This window comes from Meles meles, chromosome 9, assembly GCF_922984935.1.
Source record: "Meles meles chromosome 9, mMelMel3.1 paternal haplotype, whole genome shotgun sequence".
NCBI classification, from domain to species: domain Eukaryota; kingdom Metazoa; phylum Chordata; class Mammalia; order Carnivora; family Mustelidae; genus Meles; species Meles meles.
Window position 1 is genome coordinate 105,062,527 of NC_060074.1, and position 24,796 is coordinate 105,087,322.

Consider the following 24,796-nt stretch of genomic DNA (forward strand, 5'->3'; position numbering starts at 1 on the left):
CAGTAAGAAAATACAAATTTACCAAATAGGGAAGTCAAGACTTGAGTGTTTTCATTTACTAGAAAGATTTAGCAGAGGTTCAGCAGCCACCCTAGTGAGTTTGTGTCCGTGGAGAGATTGTTAGCTAACCTATACACGTTCTTTGCCCAGCGACTAGTAGTACCCCAAGCCGCGGGGCTGTGAGCCACGTCCCCCGTGATTCTGGTCGCTTACGCCATCACGTTCTGCTCGTCCCTGCAAGGGCCTGTGCCCCTTTCTCAGAATGCAAAGTCCTAGGAGAAGATGGTCAATCCGAAAAGGCACTGCCAATTGAGTAACAATTAATGTTCAAAAATACTCTTGGAAATCCTTATTTAAATCAGTGGGTGAAATGATGAGATTCTTATGAATAGTAGGTTGCTCTAATTTTTATTAATTTTATTAATAACCGTGGGGAGTTGGCCTGTTGTATTGAAATACCAGACCCTAAGGCAATGATTTTTTTTGTTTACCCTGAAACTTGTTTGATAAATAAACTTACTTAACATGGTGATCTAGAAGTCTCTGTTGTCAGGGCTTGTGTTATCATCAATAATGACAACCCCATAATAAGTTCAAGTACATACTTAAATAACAACCTTAAGGGAGTCCAAGTCTTTAGTGATAAATCCACAAAGCTTAAAAAAATAGAAATTCATGTCATCCATTTGCCCAAGTTGGCTTCCAAAACAAGGAAATGATGACTTAAACTTTTTGGGCTTTTGGCCGTGAGTACTGGAAATAAGATCTGCATGAGTACAACCAAGTGTTAATTGTACACAGCCCTCTAGATCTTTTTTTTTTTTTTTTTTTTTTTGACAGACAGAGATCACAAGTAGGCAGAGAGGCAGGCAGAGAGAGAGGAGGAAGCAGGCTCCCCGCTGAGCAGAGAGCCCGATGCAGGGCTCGATCCCAGGACCCTGAGATCATGACCTGAGCCGAAGGCAGAGGCTTAACCCACTGAGCCACCCAGGTGCCCCCCTTCTAGATCTTTATGATGACCCTAATTTGGGTAAACTTTATGTTCCTTAGTGCAGCACGGTTTATGTGATAACAGGGAAATATTCCTTCCGTACAAGAGTATAAGAGGTCAAAGGGTGGACCTGCATCCCGGCCTCATGGAGCGCTAATAGTAGTGGAAGAAATCAGCAAAAAGCAAGTAAGCAGAAAAAGAAGGGAATTGCAAGTTGTGATCAGTGTAGTGAAAGAAGCCAAGGGATGAGAGGGTCTACCTGAGGTGCAGGGGTCCTGGAAGGCCTCTCCGAGGAAGCGACATTGTCTTTCATTGTAGACAAGAGTCCTCATCCCATACGGAGGCCAGATTATTTGAATTCCCTGGAAGCACCTTCAACTGGGGTTGCTCTTTGTAGAGCTCATGCTTTATTCATGTAGAATGAAGTATTTTTGTGTCATTATCTTTTCCGCCCCGGCCCTGCCTGCGTCCGAGTCCCTGGACTTGGATTGTATGTGTATTTTCAAAGCCATTCCATGCAGTCAGTTGGGACTCCGTTGGCTGGAAGTGATAGAAATGTAAGGCACATGAGCTCACACCGCAAAGCGGGATTTATTGGGTAGACCCCAACGCATGTCACTGACTCAGCGGAGAAATGAAAAAGCAAGCCAAGAAAGGGGCCGAGGATGCTGCGGGGACTCAGGAGCAGCTGGAACCAGCCCCCTGAAGACTGCCAAGACTGTCCCCGTGTTTCCTCCCCATGTGCTGGCTTTGTCTCTCCTTCTTGCTCTAGATTGGCTTTCTCTTCTTCGCAAAAAAAACATAGCTGCCAGTTTGCAAAAAGGAGTGGTCTGAGGACATGCTTTGTTTGCTCACAGCAGTTTTAAAACGGATTTAATTATTAACATTTAAAAAGGGTGATTTCACATAAAATTCCACATTTTTGGCATCTCTTCAAGAATCAGAAATTTAACATTCCTAAGTCCCTGCGATCAGCAGGTGCTTCTTTTGGGAAGAGCCATACATTGTGCAGAGGGCCACAGGAGGGCTCCTGCTCTTATTTCATCATGGGTCTAGCTGCTCGGTTTTGTCCCATTCCCTAGCTTGGGTCTGGTGCCCTCCTTGGGATCAGTCGGTTTATCCCAGGGAATGGGGCCACGTACATCGTGATAATTCAGTCCTGTGACTGTGCCCATCAAAACTAAGCATTTCAGCTGGAACCTATGACGTAACATGGTTTATCCATTTGCTTTGATGGATGATTCAAGCTAAGATTGCAAAAAGTTGCTGCAGATGTACCAACAACTTTCCAAACCCAATTTAGTAAAAATTAAAATTTAAATATTGATAGAATCCGGTAAAGCATTTAAAAAACCCGATTTCCTGGTTTCTGGAGTTTCTGTTCTATTCTAATGTGTGAAAATCTAAGAACTCATTTTCAAATCAGAATCACTTTTTGTTTCTTTGACTGTATTTCATTACTTGAAGTGAGTCTATCATTTTAAGTCTTCATCATTTTGTCCTATCCTTGGTAAAATTCTGTGCTTTCCTAAGACAGACAATCGTTGAAAAAATATCTTTCTCATTTACTTGGGATTTCTGAAGACTTTAGAACCATAGCGTAAAGTTATGGAAGTTGTTGTACTTGAGTTTGAAGAACAGGAGACCAATAGAAAACCATAGTGTGAAAAAGGGTCTGTTAGGGAAATAGGAAGAGGAAAACCTTCACTTGTGGACCGATTAAGACTAAATGCCTCTATGGGTGACATTAGATTACATTTTGTCATCACCAACCAGATACTAGAAAACTCACGTGAAAAATTATTTTTTTGAAAACTCACAAAAATTTTGGAATCAGATTGTGAAAAGTGAATCAGTTTTCTTAAGATGGTAACATAGCACGGTCCTTGCAAAAACAAAGGTGGTCGAAGAGTTGTTGGTTGTAGAGACAGCCGATCAACAGAAAATAAGAATTTCATTTGAAGGTAGGTTCGTGGTGCCATCCCAACGCATGTTCTACTCACAGAACTAAGGTGAGAAAATGGCTCTGACCTTAATGAACTCAATTCATCTTTAAGTATGTTTTCTCTGATAGGTCATGAGTGAAACATTGCTTAGGAGAGATAGAGAATCTGTTCTCAAAGAGCATCGGGTCCAGTGGAATGGTTTTCAAAGCTGGGCATGAGCTGGAGTCATCTGGAAAGCCTTAGAACGTGGGTGTCAGAACGTCCTGCTCCCAAACTGGAATCCCTACGGGAGTGGGACACAGGCATTTACATTTCTGTCATCATTTTTTATAAATTTTAAAGTGTGGATAAGTACAGAGAACAACGTAACCAACTTTATATAACCAACATTATATCCATCAGTCTGGTTCGATAATTAGCGATTCATGGCCAGTCTTAACATCATCTGTGTCCCAAGTCCCTTCCTCCTTGATAACTGACACAAATCCTGTATATCATGTCACTTCATTTGTAATGAGGTTACATTAAGTTACTTGAAATTTTTAAAAATAATATATCCTTAATATTAGCAAATTCTGTCAACATTCCGGTTTCCCCAGCTTCCTTACACGTTTAGGATCCAAATTGAAGTCCATATGTTTCGTTGACTTTGTGTCTCTTAGTTCTCGTAATTTATGGGCTCCCTCTCCATCTCCTTTTCTTCTTGCAATTTATTTGTTGAAGAAACTGGGTGGCTTATTCCATAGAGTTTCCTTGGTTTTTATGTTGCTGATGGTGTGTCTGTGTGGTAATGCTCACCATATTCCTGTCTCCTGTATTTCCCATAAATTGGCAGTTAGAAATAGAAGCTTTCTTCACAAGACTACATCGTTGATGGTTATTTGTCTTTTTCAAGGTGCTCATAATGTCAAGTTGTGTTTTTTTGTTTGTTTGTTTTTGTTTTTTGTAATGTTAGCAGCCTTTGATGCTCAGGGCCTAGATTTCCTTAATCTGTGACGAAGTGCCAAATGGTGATGGCCCAAATTCTATTATTCTTTGATTTGTTACAAGATTTTGTGAAGGGAAATGTTGCTTTGTTTGTTACAGTTGACCCCTGAACAACACGCCTCTGAACTGGACAGGTCCACTTGTATGTGGATTTTTCTCGATAAATACATTACAGTATTTTCTCTTCCTAATGATTTTCTTAACATTTTCTCTAGCTTTATTGTAAGAATACAGTACAGAATACGTAAAACATATAAAATATGTGTTACTTGAGTGTTCGTGTTATTGATAAGGCTTCTAGTCAACAGTAGGCTCTTAGTAGTAAAGTTTTTGGAGAGTCAAAAGTTATACGTGGGGTTTTGACTCTGTGGGAGGGTCGTTACCCCAAAGCCAAGAATCTGCTGTATTTAGTCACCCACTAGTACAGTGTATAGGAGAAGCACGCTGCATTATTAATTCTTTCCCTGTATTTACCAGTTTTCAAAATAATGAGTTGTTTTCCTAGTCCTCCAACGGGGACCAATAAGGTGTGCTTAAAGTATTATTGTGAAAAAATTTGATGTATTTCAGTCCATTGCGGTTACTGTCTGTACTGGTCTTTAATTGTCCAGCTTTGACTAGTATCTTCACCTTGGCCTCCTGAGTGTGTGTGCATGTGCACAGATGTATTTTTAAAATACTATTACTTTTGTAGTTCACGGCTTTATTATGAAGCCATACAAAGAACCTCTGGGGAGGGCTTCTACTTTAATGATGTACCTTCTAGAATCAATGTTCACAGTAGAACACTCAAGACACTATTTCCCTCATGGAACACTGATGGGAAAATGGGGCATAGTATGTGTCATGGAAAATCATTTCAAAGGCATCCTTGTCTTCCTGGGGTAGCTGGGTGGTTCAGTTGTTACACGGCTGCCTTGGGTTCACGTCATCAGCCCAGGGTCCTGGGATTGAGCCCATCAGGCTCCTTGCCCAGTGGGAAGCCTGTTTCTCCCTCTCGCACTCCCCCTGCTTGTGTTCCCTCTCTCACTGTATCTCTCTCTGTCAGATAAATAAATAAATAAAATCTTTTAAAAAAATGTGTCTGTGTTTTCCTTTCTTAAAATTCTTAAAACTCTTGGGGTGCCTGGGTGGCTCAGTGGGTTAAGCCTCTGCCTTCGGCTCAGGTCATGATCCCAGGGTCCTGGGATCGAGCCCCGCATCGGGCTCTCTGCTCAGCGGGGTGCCTGTCCCCCCCCCCACCTGCTGCTCTACATGCTTGTGGTCTCAAATAAATATATAAAAATCTTTAAAAACAAAAAACAAAACACTCTTAAAAGTCTTAAAACTCATTCATTCATTCCTTTAATTGTCCTCTAGGCAGTTCCAGGTCTCTAACCCACTGGAGGCCTCTGGTTCTAGATCCTGGAGACAGACATAGGAATAAGCCGCTATCTCTCCCCTCAAGGTGTGCGGGTGCGACTGTTGAGCAATAACCACAGGTTTGTGTGTCATTAAGATGTCAACGATATAGGGTTTCAACGCAGGAAGGGAGGTGCTGTCACCACACCCCCGTGCACCTGTGTCCAGCCCTCAGCCTGTTTATTTGGTTACAACTATTGAATAAATTTGGTGTTGGATGTTAAGAAATAAGATTCCATGTCTATTTTCAATACTAGTGGAAATGACGTCTGCTGAGTAGACCGTATCATTGCGTTTTACTTTTTCATTACAGTCCCTGCAATCTATCTGTTTCCTGCGTGACTTCATATTTGAAAGTGCTGGGGTTTTTGGGGGGGAGGGTGCTTCAGGACCCTAATTTAGATCAGATTGTTCTGAATTTGGATTGTAACAGGAAGTGGTGTGAATAAATTGGGATTTGCCTTGACACTTAAACAGTGCTGCTTGTTAAAATGCAGATTCTGATTCATAAGTAATGTACGGAGGCACTTTAAGACCATGCAAATATCCTGTTTGTCATCCAGATCTCCCCTTTAGATTGAGCATCTATTAATGATTCTTGCGGGAACGAGTCTTTACTATGATAGTTACAAAATGTTGATTTTCCAACTCAGATGCGCCCTCTACATTTATCAGTCTTGCCTTTGATGTTCTACTGGAAGCAAGAGCCCTGCCTCTTCCCTTGTTTATTAATACTTATTCTAGGTATGGATTCTCAAATTTCTAATTTTTCAGTGGTCTGTTTTTACTACTCTCCTTAGTTACTTTGGTGCTTAAATTGCCCCAGATTTAGGACTGTTCTCCTTTTTGATTGTTATTTAATGGATTAAATAGAAGAGACAAGCCATGAGACACTCTTGACTTTGGGAAACAGGGTTGTGGAAAGGGAGTTGGGGGGGTATGGGGTAACTGGGGTAATGGGTCTTAAGGAGGGCATGTGAAGTGATGAGCACTGGGTGTTATAGGCAACTAATGAATCACTGAACGTTATATCAGAAACTAATGATGTACTGTATGTTGGCTAATTGAATTTAATTTAAAAATGGATAATATTTTGGGAGACTGAAGTATATATCCAAGTTACCTTCGAGTTATGTTTTGTGGGAAAAAAAGTGCCAAGTGCAATTCTTCACACGTGTACAGTGTTTGAGAGTTTCCCATGTGCTTTGTGGGCCATATTACCTAGGACACTTGAATTTTATGAGGGGGACTGGAGGAGTCAGTTTTCCTCTGCATTTTCAAGTTCTCATTTGATTTTCTTGACAGTCCTGTGATACCGACATGGTGGCATGTCGACTCTACCTACCAACTCATTTTCTGCTAGCCTCAGTTTAACAGAAGACTGATGATTATATTAGCCTCTGGGACTAAGGTCACTAGAAACCACTCCTTCCTCCTAACATGGCTTTGCTTGGTTTATATATTGTGATTTGCTATAAAAACTTCACTTCGCAAGTGAGTGCATTCTGGTCTTTGAGTTAATGCTGAGTGGTAGAGAGATCCCTGTTTCATATTAATGTATCATAGAACATGACATAGAAAAAGCATTTCCCAAACCTTGCCTCCCTGCCCAACCATCTGAATGAAGCTTTTTTAAAGTTTGAAATGGCTCATTTTTCTGTACTGGAATATGTGTGTTTCTTCGTATTGATCCAATGACTTACATGCTGTCGGGGGTGAAGGACACACCTTGCAATGGCTTCTCATTTCCTCCAAGACAGGTTTCTTAAGATCGCGTCTTAGGTCCATTTCTAGATGAACATGTCTCTATTTGGAGACTCCTCCCCCAATCACTTCCCCACCCCATACCTGGTACCCACTATGATGTCTAATGCCTTTGTTCCTTACCGTGTATTCTCATTTATGCATGGAAAGCTCCCTTCTCTCACCCCTATCTGCTGAGTGAATTCTTCAATTCTGAAGCCTTTGCTGATTGTCTTTCCCCAGAGTTCATTATTCTTTCCATTATACCTTGTACATCTTCATCATTGCATGTGGGAAATTATATTAAAATGCTTTAGTTGTATGTCTAACCTTAAGGAATTAAGTTTTCTAAGAGCAGAGACCTGCGACTTGGCACAAAGTAGCACTTAAATGTTTTTTGGACAAAAATGAATTTTCCTGTTAGTAAGTAGAGACCTACTAAAAGTGTTCCCTGGCATGTTTCTCAAGTCCCCTGTAAAAGACTTCTGACCGAGAGAGACCCATGCCAGGACTTGGTGAGATAGACCCAAATTCCCCTCATGGAAGGTCTGTGTTGTGGCTTCCTGTATTGGTCACGAACCCAAATAGTTTGTTGAAGTGATTTAGGAGGATTGCTAACCTCTTAGAGAGAGTTCTGAAATTGTTAGTGAAGGCAGTGGGGGAGAACATGATTGCTTTGTAAAACATGATGTCTCTGCCAAAGTCAGGGATGAAGTGTACTGCTGTCTATGGCTTATGTGGAAATGCATAAAAAAATAAGATGGATTGATGGGTGGGGAGAGGGTGCTAGATGACAGGGATTGTGGTAAAGCAAATGGAGCAAAACGCTCATTGGAAAATCCAGGTGGTGGGTATATAGACTTGCCCTGCCGTTTGTTCAGCTTTGCTGAAAGTTTGAAACTTTTCATAACAACATGTTGAGAAATAAGGATACTTGTAATATTTTTTAAGACTGTATTTATTGGCCAAGCATGTCAATTACAAACACTAAATCATCAACATGCACTTCCTAAACTGTGCTGATTTGTTTTCTTCCTGTTATTTCTCTTCCTCTCTTTATGGAGTCAGCGCTTTCAAATCCCAGTTCCTATGTTGCTTCCTTTAGGAGAATTTCCCTGACCTTCCAGTCTGATTTGGACGTCTCTCCCCTGTGTTCCCAGAGCACCCCTTGTGTCATTCTTCTGCCACAGAATTTATTATCCTGCATTGTGGTCGTTTACTAATCTGTCCGAATCACTAGACTTGGAGTTTCTTGAGTCAAAGACTAGAGAGGTTTCTGGAACACTTTTGGTACAAGTAAGAAAACAACAACAACAACAACAGCAATGAGTGGACTAACAGTGGCTTAAACAAATAAGGGTTTATTATTGCCAATAAGAGTTTATATCTCCAGTGTCAGGAGCCTGGAGGTCAGCATTTCCAGTTTCCAGGATTGGTTTGGTCATGGGCACTTGGCTGGCCCTTCTGCCTTTCTCCTCTCTTTCCCTTCATCAGGTCAAGTTGACCAAAGCGGTTATGTGGGTTGAAAATACCCACTGTGGTTATTTCAGTTTTTGAGCTTTGAGCACAGATCCTTTGGCAGATATCTTTAGACTTGCTGAATAGTCTTCAGTTCATTTATTATGGTTTCTTCTAGAGAAATCGACTTTGCTTTTGGAAAATAACAGCTCAGAATTAGATAGATGTCTACCTGGGTTTGAAAGCCTCCCAACCCCAACCTGGAAGATTATTTCTCCATTTTCATACAACTGTACTAATTCACAGAAACAAGGCTGCTTCAGAGAAATTATGTGATGGATGGTCTGGAAGTTCCAACCTCATGAACCATCCTGAGCTCTCTGGGAAACACTTATGGACCAGAAATTAGGCCAAAAGCCATTTCACTTTCCTAAAGTGAAGCCTTCTGGGGAGGCCCACGCCTTATCCCATTTATTCTATTTTAGTCACAATTCAGATGTGCTTAATTACCTAGTTAATTGCTTAGAACACTTATTAAAAAACACATAATTGGAAAAGGAGCAGTGGAAAGAAGACCTGGCATAGGTAAGTCAGTAAGCTGAGGTTCCATGGAAGGGGGCCGAATGAGCGTACGTCTGAGTCTACTCACACCAGCCCAAGGCTACTCACATAATTGATCTTATGCTGAGGATGGTCCTTAAATCGTCAAGGAAAGATTTAATTATGTTCAGCCTGCTCTAAGAAGACAGATGGATATAATACGTGAGAGATAACATGCCAAACTTCACAAAGATGATCTCAAATAGGTTTTAAATATAGAAATATATAGATTAGAATACTGGCAGGAAATCTGTTAATAGTGAATATCTCTGGGTGGCAGAATCATAAGTGATTTTTTTTCTCTTTTAAAGATAGTTATTTCCGGGGCGCCTGGGTGGCTCAGTGGGTTAAAGCCTCTGCCTTTCGCTCAGGTCATGATCCCAGGGTCCTGGGATCGAGCCCCGCATCGGGTTCTCTGCTTGGCAGAGAGCCTGCTTCCTCCTCTCTCTCTCTCTGCCTGCCTCTCTCCCTACTTATGATCTCTATCTATCAAATAAATAAATAAAATCTTTAAAAAAAAAAGATAGTTATTTCCTAAATTTTCTTTATTTTTTAAAAAGATTTTAAAGTAACCTCTGCACCTAACATGGGGCTCAAACTCATAGGCCTGAGATCAAGAGTCATGCCCTCCACTGACTGAACCAGCCAGAAGCCCATATTTTCTAAACTTTCTATTGAGGATTGAAAAGGTTCAGAGCATGCTATCCCAAAATATGCTGCTTTGACATAGGATTATTTTGAGCTGAAGGCAATTGAAAAGTAAGAGACCAAAATAAAATTCTGTGCCTCCTCCTCTCTACCAGGAAGAGCAGGGCTATTCTGAATTACTCAAGAGCTCTAGACTCTTAACCAGCCCAGAGAAGGCACCAGTGAAACCTGCATAATACTCTGTACTCACCAGCTCTTATTGTCCATCAGTTTTCCCTATATAGTATTTGCCTTCCCACAACTTGTTGCTCCTAGAAGTGCAAAATTCTTTGTTTTTTGGTCTTGTCACTTCTCCACGAAATTTATTATTATTATTTTTATGAAGCTATGTAAGCCGAAGTTCTAACCGTCCCTTTGAGCTACTCATCACTGAGTTTGTGTATGTGAGATGCGCACAGTAATAAACTCCTGTTTGTTTTTCTTTGTGAATCTGGTTTTTTGTCAGTTAAATCTGCAGGGCCCCAGCCAATTAACCAAAGTTAGGTAGAGAAAAACCATAGTTTCTTTTTCCCCCCTCTCTATAGTATTATAACTTTTTGTTTCAATATTTAAAAACATATTTTAGATGTTGAGAACAGTTTTTGTTCACCTCCTGGTATTCTGATAAAGTCATTTTTCTACCATTTTGATTTTGGCTTTGTTAAAAATGCTCAGAGAGTACATTTTATAATAGTTGTCTGAAAAGTCCTGCTTGTTGGATGTGGACTCCCGTGTATGGTGATTTTCTTGGGTTTGTCGTAGGTTGGAATTGTGGACTCTTTTCTATGGGTTTTAGCTTTGACTGTCCTGATCTGTCTTACTACATGTTGTCCTCCCAGAGAGGTTTTGTTTATTACTCTGCCTTGTGCTCCAGTACCATGACTAGACAGGGAATGCTTTTTGTGTTAATTTCTTGGCTTTGGAGAAATGCTATGGTCACAGATTTTCTGGGTATACTTCCATGCAACTGGAGCCCAGTCAGACAGACTTCCTTGTCATTGCCCCCTGTTGGTCAACAAATGTTTTTGTAGTCCATTTTTTACTTTGTAGGTGTGTTCCCCCAAGGGTCTTGGCTTCTCAATTCTCAACTGCAAAAAGGTCTCAGTTCTAACTCCCACCTGGCCTGGGCAGCTGGTCTTCTAGCCCTGTGTGTTTGTTAAATCCGAAGTTACCAAGAACAGCAGCTATTCAGGACTGCAGGAATAGTAGCGTTACTGCCCTGATTGGTTTTGCTCTACCATGGGGATTTCTTACTTTTCTTTTGAGCTCAGCTGTGCATGTAAGAGAACTTTTCAACCTTGGATGTCTGCTATAATCACCTGGGAAGCTTTTAGAAGTCCCCATGACCAGGCTGCATGCCAGGCCAATTCCACCAGAAGCTCCAGGGTGGGACCCACGCTCCAGGATGTTTTTAAAGCTCCACAGGTGATTTCCATTGTGCAGCCAAGGATGGAAACCACTGATCTAAAGCAATGTTGTTTTATTTTGCCTGGATGATTTATGTGTGTGCTGTCTGTATTAATTTATTGTTCTAGTGCTGATGTTTTCAAGTTACCTGGTCAACAGTAATAGAAATAGGAGCCTGTCGTTTTGTAATTAGAAAAAAATTAAAAATTTTAAAAAGCTAGAATTTGCTAGGAAGGAAATCAGCCTTTATTAAGTTCTTCCTGGGAGCTAGGCACTGTGCTTAGGTCATTCACGTATGTTGTCTCATTTAATCCTCAGGAGAATCCTGCAAGGTAGGGGGTGGTTCGTTTTGGCAGATAAGAAAACTGGCTTGGAGAAATCAAATGGTTCTAAGTCTCACAGCTCACAAATGACAGACTCATGCTCAAGCCCATGAGATGCCCAGCCCCATATCCTTTTCCTTACCCTGTGGTATATGTGAAATGGCTTTTCCATACACATTAGTTAAAATAGAAATTGGCACTGAGGTTAAAGTAAGTTCCAGATATTGTTAAATTTACTTATTTGGAAAATTTTATCTTCCCACTAATACCAGGGATTCTTGCCTCTTTATACCTCACATCTGATGTTAAACTGATTTTGACTTATCAATTGTTATTATAGGAAACTTTAATTCATTTTAGTTTACCACCTTAAATACACTTGGAGAAAATAATTTAGTTCTTTCTCTTAACTCTGTCATGTGCCACAAAGAGATACTTATTATAAAAACTGCATTTACTCATCCCCTTCCCAAGTCCATCCTTGGCCCATGTGGGGGTCTGTGTGAGTGTCTGTGCTGGGAGGTAGAGGTACAAGGTAGGGTGAGGAGTAGAATAAAGAGGTGGAGGCTGAGGTCCCTGAGTGCTGGTGTTCTCTGGGGTACCAGCTGACTTGAGGTAGGGGTGGAAAGTGGGAGCTCTCTAGTCACTCCACTTCAGTGAAACACTTTTGAGGATATATTGATTTCTGGTGGCAGATTGTCCTTCCCTACCCACCCCAGCGATACAGGCATTGGATGTGCATACCTATTTTTTCCCACTTTCTGTCCTGCTTTCTCTCTGGCTCTGCTGTGCAGCGTGACTTGCAGGGTTGTTGAAGGGGTTGTTTGATCTCTGCGTGGAACCTAGAAGATTTATTTCTCTGTTGGAATGTCTGGGTTAGGCTTTTCTGGTGCATGTGGATTTCATTTGATTTTTAGTTGGGTAGAAATCAAACTGCTTCTAAGTCTTTGTCTTCTTCATTGGCAGCTCTTCAACTAGGTCTTCTGTTCGTGTGTTGCAACCTCAGAAAACCAGCAGGATGGCCGCAAACAAGAGTAAGGGCCAGAGCTCCTTGGCCCTCCACAAGGTGATCATGGTTGGCAGTGGAGGGGTTGGCAAGTCGGCCCTGACGCTTCAGTTCATGTATGATGAGGTAAGACATACCAGGCACAGATGGCTTTCATCATCGAGTCTGTTGTAACAATGTCCCTTCTCCAACTGTGTCCATGTGCTCATTGCCCCACACTCATGGAGGATCATGGGGCAAATTTGTGTTAACTTGGTTTCTGAATAGCTTCCTGGGGGAGTCTAACCAGCATAAGACCTGGGTTCCTGATTTTTGGTAAGTAATTTCAAATGTGGCAGGGATGTGAGGGGTCCCTGCTTGCATGATTTCCATCATCCTTTATGAATTCTTCTGACACAAGGGAGGAGGCTGTTTCTAAAGAACAGAACAGATACTTAGCTTTGTAACAGTCAATTTGGGGAGCTATTGAAGGGAGAGCTAAGTTGTTGTAAGACAGTCTTTCCCCAAGTGATAGACATCCAGTTCTCTCTACTTCTCCCACACAGCAAAGGGAAACTCGAACCATCCTTGCCTTAAATTGGTATCACTTAATGTGGATAATAGAGCTGGCGCCAGGTCCAGTGTGACAACAGTTTTGATTTCCATGGCAACAAACATCCCTGCCTGATGGCCATTGGCTGGTACTACAGGCAGAGTGTTCTGACCAGAGCTTGCATTCTGTTCACAAGGGTGTGTGCTTTACAAGATTTGCAAACAGAAGCGAACTATAGCCACAGTTGGTTAAGCTCCTTATCTGTTTTCCCTAGACTTGCCCTCTGTCCTATTTCCTCTGATGTTGGATGGTATGGGTGTGGCAATGACCCTTTTTGGGATCTAGCTTAGGGAAGTGGAGTAGGGATACTGTTAGCTGGGAATTAGTGGAATATATTTATGTGGTTTGGAGTCACTTTAGCGTGTGGTTGTTACCAGCTGTCCCACTGTCGGCATGGCTTCCAGGAATATGGCCGCCCCTAGTCTGCTAACTCACCTGGCACTGTGACATGAGATACAGAGCCAGGAGTAGATCGTGGTGTGGATGTTGTCCTGTGGCACCTGACTCTGAAAATGTGTGGGCCGTGGAGGAGACACAAGGGTCGAGACATACGGAGCTGGTCTGGAAACTGGTCTGGAAAGTTCTTCCAGATCTTACAGCTTCTCACAGGGAAGTTCAGTAGAAGTTTCCTAAATTTGACAATAGTCCTACAGCTTTTATGACTAGTGACGTCAAGTCGTTGTGAAGCTGGAAAAAACCCTTCTAAACTTTGAAGAAAAGAGAAATTTGGACTGATTATGCTAGAGGACAGACTACATCGTTTTTTATTCGTTATAGGAAGTAGTACAGAATCACTGGCTTGTCTGGTGAGATAATCAGAGTATACAGCAAACAAACCAAAAAGAAGGTATGCTAGAGAGATGCGAGGCAGTTAATTAGCAAAAATTATTCTTTTTTTTCTTTTTTTTCAAAAGAAAAGTTTTTTGAAAAAAAACTTTTTCAAAAGTTTTTCTGCCGGATTTTGTGATATAAGTGGTATTTGTATTATTTTTCTTTTTTTTCCTTAAACATTTTATTTATTTATTTGACAGACAAAGAGGGAGTACAAGCAGGGGGAGCGGCAGGCAGAGGGAGAGGGTGAAGTGGAGTTTGATCCCAGGACCCTGGGATCATGACCTGAGCCAAAGGCAGATGCTTATCTGAATGAGCCACCCAGGAGCCCCTTATATTGGTTTTCTGTTGCCGTGTAACAAATTCCTACAAATGTAGCAGCCTGAAACAACACACATTTGTTATCTAGTTTCCAGGGGTCTGGCGCAGCTTAGCTGGGTGCTGTGCTCGGGGTCCCACGAGGCTGTGGCCGTGTCAGCTGTGGCTGTGAGCTCAGCTGAGGCTCGGGTCCTCTTCCACGCTCTGGGTGCTGACAGAGTTTGGTTTCTTGCGGGTTTCTTGCAAATGTGGGTGGGAGGCCCATAGGTCCTTGCCACCGGCCCTTTCCTAGGTAGTTCATACGATGGCAGCCACCTCTTCAGGGCCAGTAGGAATGTCTCTCTGGTTAGCTAAGACAGATTCTTATATAAGCAAATGTAATGACAGGGTGATCTTGTGGCCATTGCCATAGTCCGTTGGTTAGAAGCCAGTCACAGATTCCTCTGTATTTAAGGGGAGAGCATCCTACCAGGGCATGACTCACTGAGGGTCCCCTGAGGGTATATTTGCCATAGTAGTTGTCCATTTAAAAAATTTATAATGGATTTTGATTTCTTTTCTCACTCTAGATATTCACTTTTGTATCCAATATTATATGAGTCATTTTATATTCTGTCCTTACAAAAGATGAATAAGCTTCAGACCAAATTTCCTCCTTGAAAGAATAAGCTTCAGACCTTGATTTCCTCCTGGGTCATTCCCTCCCTATATCTCACAATGAGAAACCTTTGTCTTTTGATGTTTGCTTCTCTTTATCTTGTACCAGGGGCCAAAGTGGGGAAGTCTCGTGGAATCTGCTGATTTACTCAGAACTTTTTTTGCATAAAAGAGGTGGGGCATGTCTTGAAGATGGCTTTGGAAGTCTTTGTTTCTGCTTGATAACATAATTGCTTACTAAAAATTCCTTAATTTTTCTTCTGTGGAGTCTGGGAGGAAGAGAGGGTGAGGAGAAGAGATAAGATGGAGACAGGTTTAGAGGAGTAGCTTGTTAATCGAGTTGAAGAAGGGGATTTTGTCCCCCCAGGGAATCACTGACAATGTCTGGAGATATTTATGGGTGTCCCAACGAGAGGACCGGTGCTACTAGCACCTAGTGGGTAGAGGCCAGGGATGGTGCTAAGCAACCTGCGGCACAAAGGAGAGATCCCACGACAACGAATTCTCCAGTGCAGATAGTCTTGTCAATGGCGGGGCTGTTGACACTCTACGAGATGAAGTAGGAGAGTCAGATCAGGATTTGTGTTTTTATTACATATGTTTGTGTGTGCGTATGGTAAGATGGAGGGGAAAAGATGCATGCAGAAGGCTTTTGCCCCCTTTTTCCAGTATCTTCAGAGAAAACACGGAAAGCTGGACTTGATCTTAGTCTGTTTTTTTCTTGGGCTATCATATTTGAGGACTGGAGAGCAGCAGTTGTTGAAAAAAATGATAACATAAAATCAGAGCAAGCAAAGCGTAGAGATGAAGCGATGTATGTTTGGAGAAGTCTCTAATTGATTTTCTAAAATAGTGCTGTCTTCTCGAACCTTCTACCATGGTGAAAATGTTCTGTATTTATGCTGTCCACACGTGTGGCTCCTGAGCTCCATGGCATGTGCCTAGTGGCTATTATATTGGGCAGTAGAGATCCAGAATCATAATTTTGGAGCTTGAAGAAACCTTAGCAGTGATTCCCAAACTTAGCTGATCACAGAATCTCCTGGGGAACTTTGTAAAAAACACCTTCTGGATACTATTTCTAGATTTGAAAATGGGAATCTTTCTTTTTAAGAAGCTCTCTTGGAGCTTCCGACATATGGCCAAGTGTGGCGACTTCTGCCTGAGACATGAGCTAGTCAAGCCTGATTTCGCAGATGAGGAAACTGGGTCCTGCGCTTGGGGATGCCAGTTATCTAAAGTCTCACGGGCTACCCATGTTCTTGGTTCTTGGTCCTGCGCTTTACTCTAAGTTAAAAAAAAAAAAAAAGGAATCATGATTATGGCGAAAATTGCTGTGAAAATTGGATTATGTGAGGAACAGTGGTTCCAGAAGTGTTTATTTTTGGCTAAGTTCTGACTTTGAGAAAAATTGGAGGGAGATCTTAACCTTTTTATCTTTGATCTCTTATACTCTTTAGACTGTCAGCGGCTGGCTCAGTGGCTGGCTAAGGCATGCTCGGTAAGAAGGGGGTCTCCATGAAGTTTGTCTTGGTTTTGTGTGTCTTGGGCATATGAAACTGAATCACGCACAGCCTTGCAAGGCCTGGATCATCTTAAGAGATACCAAGACTGTAGGGATTTCCTGTTTCTAGTGGAAAAAAGAAAACATTAAGATTGCAATCTGTGTTCTAATAATCTGCACACCTTTCCTGGCATAGGTATGCCGTTGTATCAGGACATCTGATTTCCCGCGTTCCGGGAGTCCCTGGAACTCTTGCTGTTTTGACCTTGAAAGCTCAGAAATGAACAATTGAGATGCTTTATGATGATATTCAGAGATTTGCATGGGGTGGTGGGCTTTTTTGGGGTCATGGATTTGTCTCTTTGGAAAGGAGATAAAAGGACACTGTGTGAAGGATAGGTCAATTTTCACACATTATATATTTTAAGATACTGTTAGTACAAACTTAAGAACCTAATACTAAAAATTGTTTTGTTTTTTGTTTTGAAATTTAAAATCACTTGAAGAACGAGTGGCTTTTAATTGGCAGCATGAAGCTATTTTTTAAAAAAATTTATTTTAGAGAGAGGATGCGTACAAGTGAGGGGAGGGGTCGGGGGGAGAGAGAGAGAGAGAGAGAGAAAAGCAGACTCCCTGCTGAGCACAGAGCCCCATGCAGAGCTTGATCTCACAACCCTAAGATCGTGACCTGAGCTGAAATCAAGAGTTGGAGTCTTAACCAACTGAGCCACCTGGGTACCCCAGTATGAGGCTCTTTTTTCTTTCCCTAAAGATTTTATTTATTTATTTGACAGAGAGAGAGATCACAAGTAGGTAGAGAGGCAGGCAGAGAGAGAGGGGGACGCAAGCTCCCCACCGAGCAGAGAGCCCGATGTGGGGCTCGATCCCAGGACCCTGAGATCATGACCCAAGCTGAAGGGAGAAGCTTAACCCACTGAGCCACCCAGTCATGAGGTTCTTTTTCAGGGTATTCTTCAAAGGGCCCATAAGTTCAAATTGATAATTTCAGTTCAGTTTTTAAATTTTTAAAAATTTAGGGGCACCTGGGTGGCTCAGTGGGTTAAGTGTCTGCCTTTGGCTCAGGTTATGATCCCAGGGTCCTAGGATGGAGTTCCACATCAGGGTCCCTGCTCAGTGGGGAACCTGCTTCTCCGTCTCCTGCTTCCCCTGCTTGTGTTCCCTCCCTTATTTGCTCTCTCTGTCAAATAAATAAAAACCTTAAAAAAAACCAAATTTTTAAAAATTTAAATTATAGTTTATTAAGGTGTAATTCGCATGCCATGATATTCACCCTTTTCAAGTGTGAATTCACAAGTCAGTTCAATGCCTTTAATATGTTCACACAGAAGTGCAACCATCACTATATAATTTTAGAACAATTTTCTCAAAAAAAGAAAAGAAAGAAAAGAAAGACCCTACATATTTACATCTTTCCTCATTACTGCCTCCCCTGCTTCCATTCCTGGTTCTTGATAACCACTTTCTATTCTTATGGATTTGCCTATCTAGACATTTCATATAAATCGAATCATATAACATATAATCTTTATATCTGGCTTCTTCACTTTGCATAATGTCTTAAAAGCTCACCATATTGTAACTTGCATCTGTGCTTTGTTCCTTTTTTTTTTTTAGAAGATTTTTGTTTATTTGAGAGAGTGAGCGAGCATGGAGTGGGGCATGGCAGGACAGGGAGAGGGAGAAGCAGACTCCACACTGAGCAGGGAGCCTGATGTGGGGCTTGATCTCAGGCCCCTGAGATTGTGATTTGAGCCGAAGGCAGAGGCTTAACTGACTGAGCCACCCAGGCGTCCTTTCCTTTTTTTTGGATTCTTACTTACTTACTCGAGATAGAGCACTTGTGCATGCGTGCACTCAAGCGGGGGGAAGGGCAGAGGGAGAGAGAGAGCCTTAAGCAGGCTCCATACCCAGCATGGAGCCCAGTGTGAGGCTCTATCTCATGATGCTGAGATCATGACCTGAGCTGAAATCAGGGGTTGGACACTTAACTGACTGAACCACCCAGGTGCCCCAGTACTTCCTTCCTTTTTATCATGGAATAATATTCCATTGTCTGGATATGCTATATTTTATTTATGCCTTCATCAAGTGATAGATATTTGGATTGTGTCTGCTTCTTTGGCTATTTTGAAGAACATTGCTATGAACATTTGTGTACAAATTTTTGTATAGACCTATGTCTTAAATTCTCTTGCATAAATATATTGAGGCACGAAACTTGCTGGGTGTTATGGTAACTGTATGTATAACTTTTTGGGAATGGCAAAGCTGTTTTCCATAGCATGTGCACCATTTTATAATCCTATAAGCAATGTATGAGGGTTTCAATTTCTCCATATCCTTGTCAACACTTATCATTGTCTCTTTTTGATTATACGTCCTAGTAGATATGATGTGGTATCTCATTGTGGTTCTAATTTACATTTCTCCAATGACTAATGATGTTGGGCCTTGTTTGATGTGCTTATTGGCCATTTGTATATCATCTTTGGAGAAATGGTTGTTTGGGTCCTTTCTGTATTTTTAAGTTGGGTTATTTGTCTTTTTATTGTTAAATTTTAAGAGTGTTTTATGTTTTTGGAATACAAGTCCCTTATTAGACATATGATTAATAAATATTTTCTCTCATTTTATGGGTTATCTTTTCACTTTCTTGATGCTGTCTTTTGAAGCATGAAAGTTTTAAATTTTGATGATGTCCGTTTGTGCTTTTGATATCTTATCTGAGAACGCATTGCCAAATCCAAGGTCATAAAGATTTACACCAGTGTTTTCCTCTTAGGGTTTTGGGGTTTTAGCTCTTACTTTTCAGTCTTGACTCATTTTGAGTTAATTTTTGTATGTGATGTGTAGTATGGGTCTAACTTCATTCTTTTGCATGTGGGAATCTGCCTAAACCAGCACTAATTCAATTTTAATAGTACATTGCTGTCATTAATTTAGTATTTTTCTTAACATCTGTGCTTCTGACATCATTAGGATAATTACTTACTTGATGTCTACCACAATGTAAAGAAAAGAGCTTTGAAATATTAATATCATTATTACTCAGTAATACAAGCACTGAGGAAACTTTAGCATTTATTTGAAATTCTTTTGTCCTTAGTCTCTTTTTGTGGGACACAAAATCAAAATATTCTGTGCTAAAGTCTCTTGAATTAATTCTTTCTCTATGTGGCTCTATTACCAATTTAATATTCATTTAGGTTCATTTGCTTCAGTCTCTCTGTTTCACAGCTTTTAAATTTGTTTTATTTGTCCTTCCAGGGGCTCTTTTTGGCAAATGCCTAACAACATCATATGCATATATGTACCGATTAAGATATGTATACACAGACACAAACAACCACTGTATGCACACACGTTTCTTATTCTTTATTCTCCCTACTTTACTTGTGCACAAGGTAGACTGTTATAATATGGAGATCTTTCTGTAACTGTACATAGTTCGCTTTGTCATTTTTCATAGCTGCATAGTATTCCATTGGCAGGCGCCTGTTGCTGGGCGTTTGGGTGGTTATTAAGCATTTGCTGTCACACACGGTGCCACAGGGATCACCTTGTATGTTGCTGTAGATTAGATTCCTAGAAGCAGGGTGGCTGGGACCCAGGATGAGTGCTACTCCAGTGCTCTTAGATTTTGCCAAATTCATCCCCATAAAGACTGCTCCGTTCTCTCCTCCCACCAGCCGTGTACAAGAGGGCCTTTTCCCCAGAGTGTGTTGTCCGACGGTGGGGTTTTGCCAGTCTGGTAGGTGACAAATGGTGTCTCCACGTAGTTAACAACTTCCATTCTCTATTAAGTGAGGATGAGCATCTATTCGTATGTTTAACATCATGTGTATTTATTTTTCTGTGAATTGTTTATGTCTGTTGCCACTTTTTCCCATTGGATCGTTGATCTTTTTTTCCTCTGTTTCTAAGAACTGTTTAAACATAGCTCTTTGTGATGTGGGTTCAAATACTTTCCCCCTGTTTGTCATTTGTCTTTTTTTATAGTGTGTTGTGCCATACGGAAGTTTTTAACATTTTTTATGTAGTCTAATTTATCGATTTTTTCTTACATGGCTTCTGGATTTTGAGTCATAGTTAAAAAGGCCTTCCCTACTTCAAGGTAATAAAAGGATTTCACCCATGTTTTCTTCTGGTGCTTGAGGGGTTTACTTTTATATTTCATTATGTGTATATTTAATCTTCTTAGTCCCTTTTGCCAAATTACTTTTCAGATGAGTTTTATACTTCTGTTGAGTATGTATAAAGAACTTCTGTTTCTCACCCTTGCCCATGTTTGTATAATTTTATACTGAGAATAATATTGCCAAGTGTTCTTTCTGCCCTCTGCTTGGACTCCTCATCTACAAAATGGGAATTTCTGCTCCTGTTTAAAAACAAAATAAGAAGAGGCAGAGCTGAGAGCGATAAAGAACAGAAGGGGTATATGAAGAGTGATTTTTACTTCATAACCCTTTGTACATTGTGTGGTAATGACAGGCACTCGGTAAATATGCAGTTGATTGGAGGCGAAGTGCCCATATATTGAACCGTATGTTTTTGGCAGATCTTCTTTCCCTTAAAACTTTGTTCATTACTGATGATGCTGCTTATTTCCTCAGTTTGTAGAAGACTATGAACCTACGAAAGCTGACAGTTACAGGAAGAAAGTGGTTCTTGATGGAGAAGAAGTCCAGATAGATATTCTGGACACGGCTGGACAAGAGGACTACGCAGCCATTCGAGATAACTACTTCCGCAGCGGGGAAGGTTTCCTCCTCGTGTTCTCAATCACAGAACATGAATCATTTACAGCAACCGCCGAATTCAGGTATGTTTCAATGAAAGAGACTCCAGACTCCGGGAGGCTTTTTGCCTTTCTTTCTCACTGGTTCAGCTTGGCAGGACTTTGGGGCTGAGCACAGTAGTAGAGGGTTGAACTCATTATTAAAGAGAATTCCACTAAAGAATTTTCTGCAACTTTTTGAATCTTGGCACATTATAGTGCACTAGTTGTTATAGTCTCTTAGGGTTGCCCTCTTTTATAATTTCTGAATATAAATTATCTGAAGAATCTGTTGTCCCTAGAGAGGACAAAGCCATTCCATATTCTCAAGAACCTGTAATTTTGTTTTCATATAAATCCTAAGGGACAATGATTGATGCATTCACTTTTTTTTTTTTAAGGTTTTTTTTTTTTTTATGTATTGAGAGAGAAAGCAAGTGAGACAGCGAGTGAGAGAGAGTGCACACGCAGGGAGGGGCAGAGGGCAAGGGGAGAGAATCTTAAGCAGACTCCCCGCTGAGCTCGAAGCCTGATGCAGGGCTCGAGGCCAGAGATTATGACCTGAGCTGAAATGAAGAGTCAGACGCTTAACTCACTGAGCCATCCAGGCGCCTCAACTGTTCATATCTTGGTTTTTTTTTTAAAGATTTTATTTATTTATTTGATAGAGAGAGATCACAAGTAGATAGAGAGGCAGGCAGAGAGAGAGAGAGAGAGAGAGGGAAGCAGGCTCCCTGCCAAGCAGAGAGCCCGATGCGGGACTCGATCCCAGGACCCTGAGATCATGACCTGAGCCGAAGGCAGCGGCTTAACCCACTGAGCCACCCAGGCGCCCTGTTCATATCTTTTTTATAATTTTGCCAGAAAAGTAATCATTTTGCTCCATTTTGAGGTTGATGAAACACTGTCAGGAGACTGCAAGTTGTGGGTCCACGTGACCACTTGCTGCAACTGTAAGGACTGTTAGCCTAGGCGAGTGGAAAAGAGCCCAGCCTTAGAATCTGACGGATCTGCGTTTGAATCCTTGCCCTGCCCCTTAGCACTTTTGTGACCCTGGAGATTGTTTCTCTATCTGAAAATGCACTTGTTAGTTGATGAGATGAAATGAAATGATGCTTTAGGCTGTAAATCCTTCAGGGCAGACACCGTGGCCACCTGCACCAGGTGCTGTCCCCAGGCCTTCTCACAGGGTGTGCAGGGTAGAATATTAACTGCTGTAATGCATTTCAAATACAGCAGTTAAAGGTACCTTAAGTTCATTTCATTATAAAGAAACAGTGAGCTGTTAGGCATCATCCTAAGAGGAATTCTAATGGGAAGGACATCTTTTTCTTTTTACCCCATACGCTTTTTGTTTCTCTTACCCAATTATATTTTTTTCGACGATTCGCCTTATAAACATATCTGTCCAGTTACTTTTGATTTTAAGAACCAGATCTAGAGTCTAACAGGGAACTAAGAAAGGGGGAAAGATTTTTTTTTTAAATGTTTATTTATTTATTTGACAGACAGAGATCACAAGTAGGCAGAGAGGCAGGCAGAGAGAGAGGAGGAAGCAGGCTCCGTGCTGAGCAGAAAGCCCGATGTGGGACTCGATCCCAGGACCCCGGGATCATGACCTGAGCCGAAGGCAGAGGCTTTAACCCACTGAGCCACCTAGGCACCCCAAGATTTTTTTTTTCTTTAGCAAGTTCTGGTCAGAAATTGAGGAATGGACCAAAAATAAGAATGAGGAAACTAAATATCCCTCTAAGATTTGGGGGGAGGCATCAGTGAGCCAGGAAGGCCTCAAGGGGTGATCCCAGCTTGAGTGGAAGGTAATCCAGAGTGAGTGGAAGGTAAATAAAGTCGGGCTCCATTACCATGCTGCCTACTGTCAAGTCTTCAAAGGTGGAACATCTAAATTCTCTGATACTATAGTGTGTGAGTTGTGGTGATCAGTTAAATGACCAGGACTCTTCTGAGCGGTCCTATTAATTTTCAGACTTCCCAACATACCTAGAGTTTTCTCTATGTGGGAATAGCCCCAGTATTCATAAAATTGTGTTTGCAGCTACAGAATCCTGTTTTTATCTGTCCTTGAGTATAAAACACGACAGATGCACACACTTCCTCATTTTCCTGCATATTCTGAGCCTTTTGATTTCCCATCACCCCCATGACTCACCAAGAAAGGAAATGATGGGGTGCCTGGATGGCTCGGTGGGTTAAGGCCTCTGCCTTCGGCTCAGGTCATGGTCCCGGGGTCCTGGGATCGAGCCCCACATTGGGCTCTCTGCTCAGCGGGGAGCATACCTCCCCCGCCCCCCGTCTCTCTCTCTGCCTGCCTCTCTGCCTACTTGTGATCTCTGTCAAATAAATAAATAAAAATCTTTTAAAAAATGTGAAAATTAAAAAGTTTCCTCTTAAAAAAGGGGTGCCTGGGTGGCTCAGTGGATTAAGCCGCTGCCTTCGGCTCAGGTCATGATCTCAGGGTCCTGGGATCGAGCCCCACATCGGGCTCTCTGCTCCGCGGGGAGCCTGCTTCCTCCTCTCTCTCTGCCTGCCTCTCTGCCTACTTGTGATCTCTCTCTCTGTCAAATAAATAAATAAAATCTAAAAAAAAAAAAAAAACCACATTTAAAAAAAAAAAAAAAGAAAGGAAATGATGGGCAGCAGAGGAGTCCTGTCCCGAGAACAGACGTCCTGTCTCCCCACGCCATCCCACACACACACACACACACACATGCACGCACGCACGCGTGCGCGCCATTCGTGCGTTCCCAGAGTTTTGGAGCAGGGTCTCATCTCATCTTGGGAGATGGGTTCCGGTCATTATGCGAGAATAGGGATCCTTAGAAGAAAAAGGACAGATGACTACCTAAAAGAAAAACAAGGGCAAGTTAGTTCTTCGGACTTGAACTCTGGACATTCCGATAAAAGTCACAGGGCTGTCCAGGTGTCTTACGGCATTGGAAGCAGAAGAATGGAGGTGGAGTATCTGACCCTTTGTGGCTAAACTCACATTATGCCTCTTAGAAGTTTTCAAACGTAGCATTTCTGTATTTATGGGAAGATCCCAACATCAAACGTTAGTATGCTCTATCTTCCTTGAAACTTTCCCTGGATAATATTAAAAGCTAGGAAAAATCGGTTTGTAATAAGAGACCAGAGTTAGTACTCCCATTTTTTATTTAATATGTTTATTAATGAGGTAATTTTACAACCTGTGCATGACTAATGAGTCAGAGAGCTGTCAGTTTTTCTTGTTCATAGTTGTGTTGATCATTTAACTTATAAATGTAGTATGTTCTTTGACCTCTGTTGACATGTAGCCTGTAGTAAAGCTACCTAAAGTCAATTTTCAAACATCCGCTTTTCTTCCTTTTTGTTTTTCTTAAAATATTTGCTTATACTTAAATGGACTCTAATGGAAAAAATTTAAAATATTTTTATTATTATGAAATGTTACCCTTTATCATATAAAACCAATGCAGAACTCCACAAAATGCACTTTTGAAGGGGTCTTTTTGGGGAAAGTTTAAAATGTAGGAGTAGAATTGTCTTT

General features: G+C 41.4%; 1 protein-coding gene across 3 annotated transcripts in view; it reads left to right on the plus strand.

Moving 5' to 3' along the window:
• RALB (RAS like proto-oncogene B) overlaps window positions 1-24,796 on the plus strand; it is a 56,002-nt gene that overhangs the window by 22,556 nt on the left and 8,650 nt on the right. For all 3 annotated transcript variants that reach the window (XM_046019093.1, XM_046019091.1, XM_046019092.1), the window contains exons 2-3: window positions 12,510-12,675; window positions 21,086-21,294. In XM_046019093.1, the coding sequence (XP_045875049.1) occupies window positions 12,562-12,675; window positions 21,086-21,294 (323 nt within the window). In that variant the 5' untranslated portion in view covers window positions 12,510-12,561. The remainder of the gene's footprint in view (window positions 1-12,509; window positions 12,676-21,085; window positions 21,295-24,796) is intronic.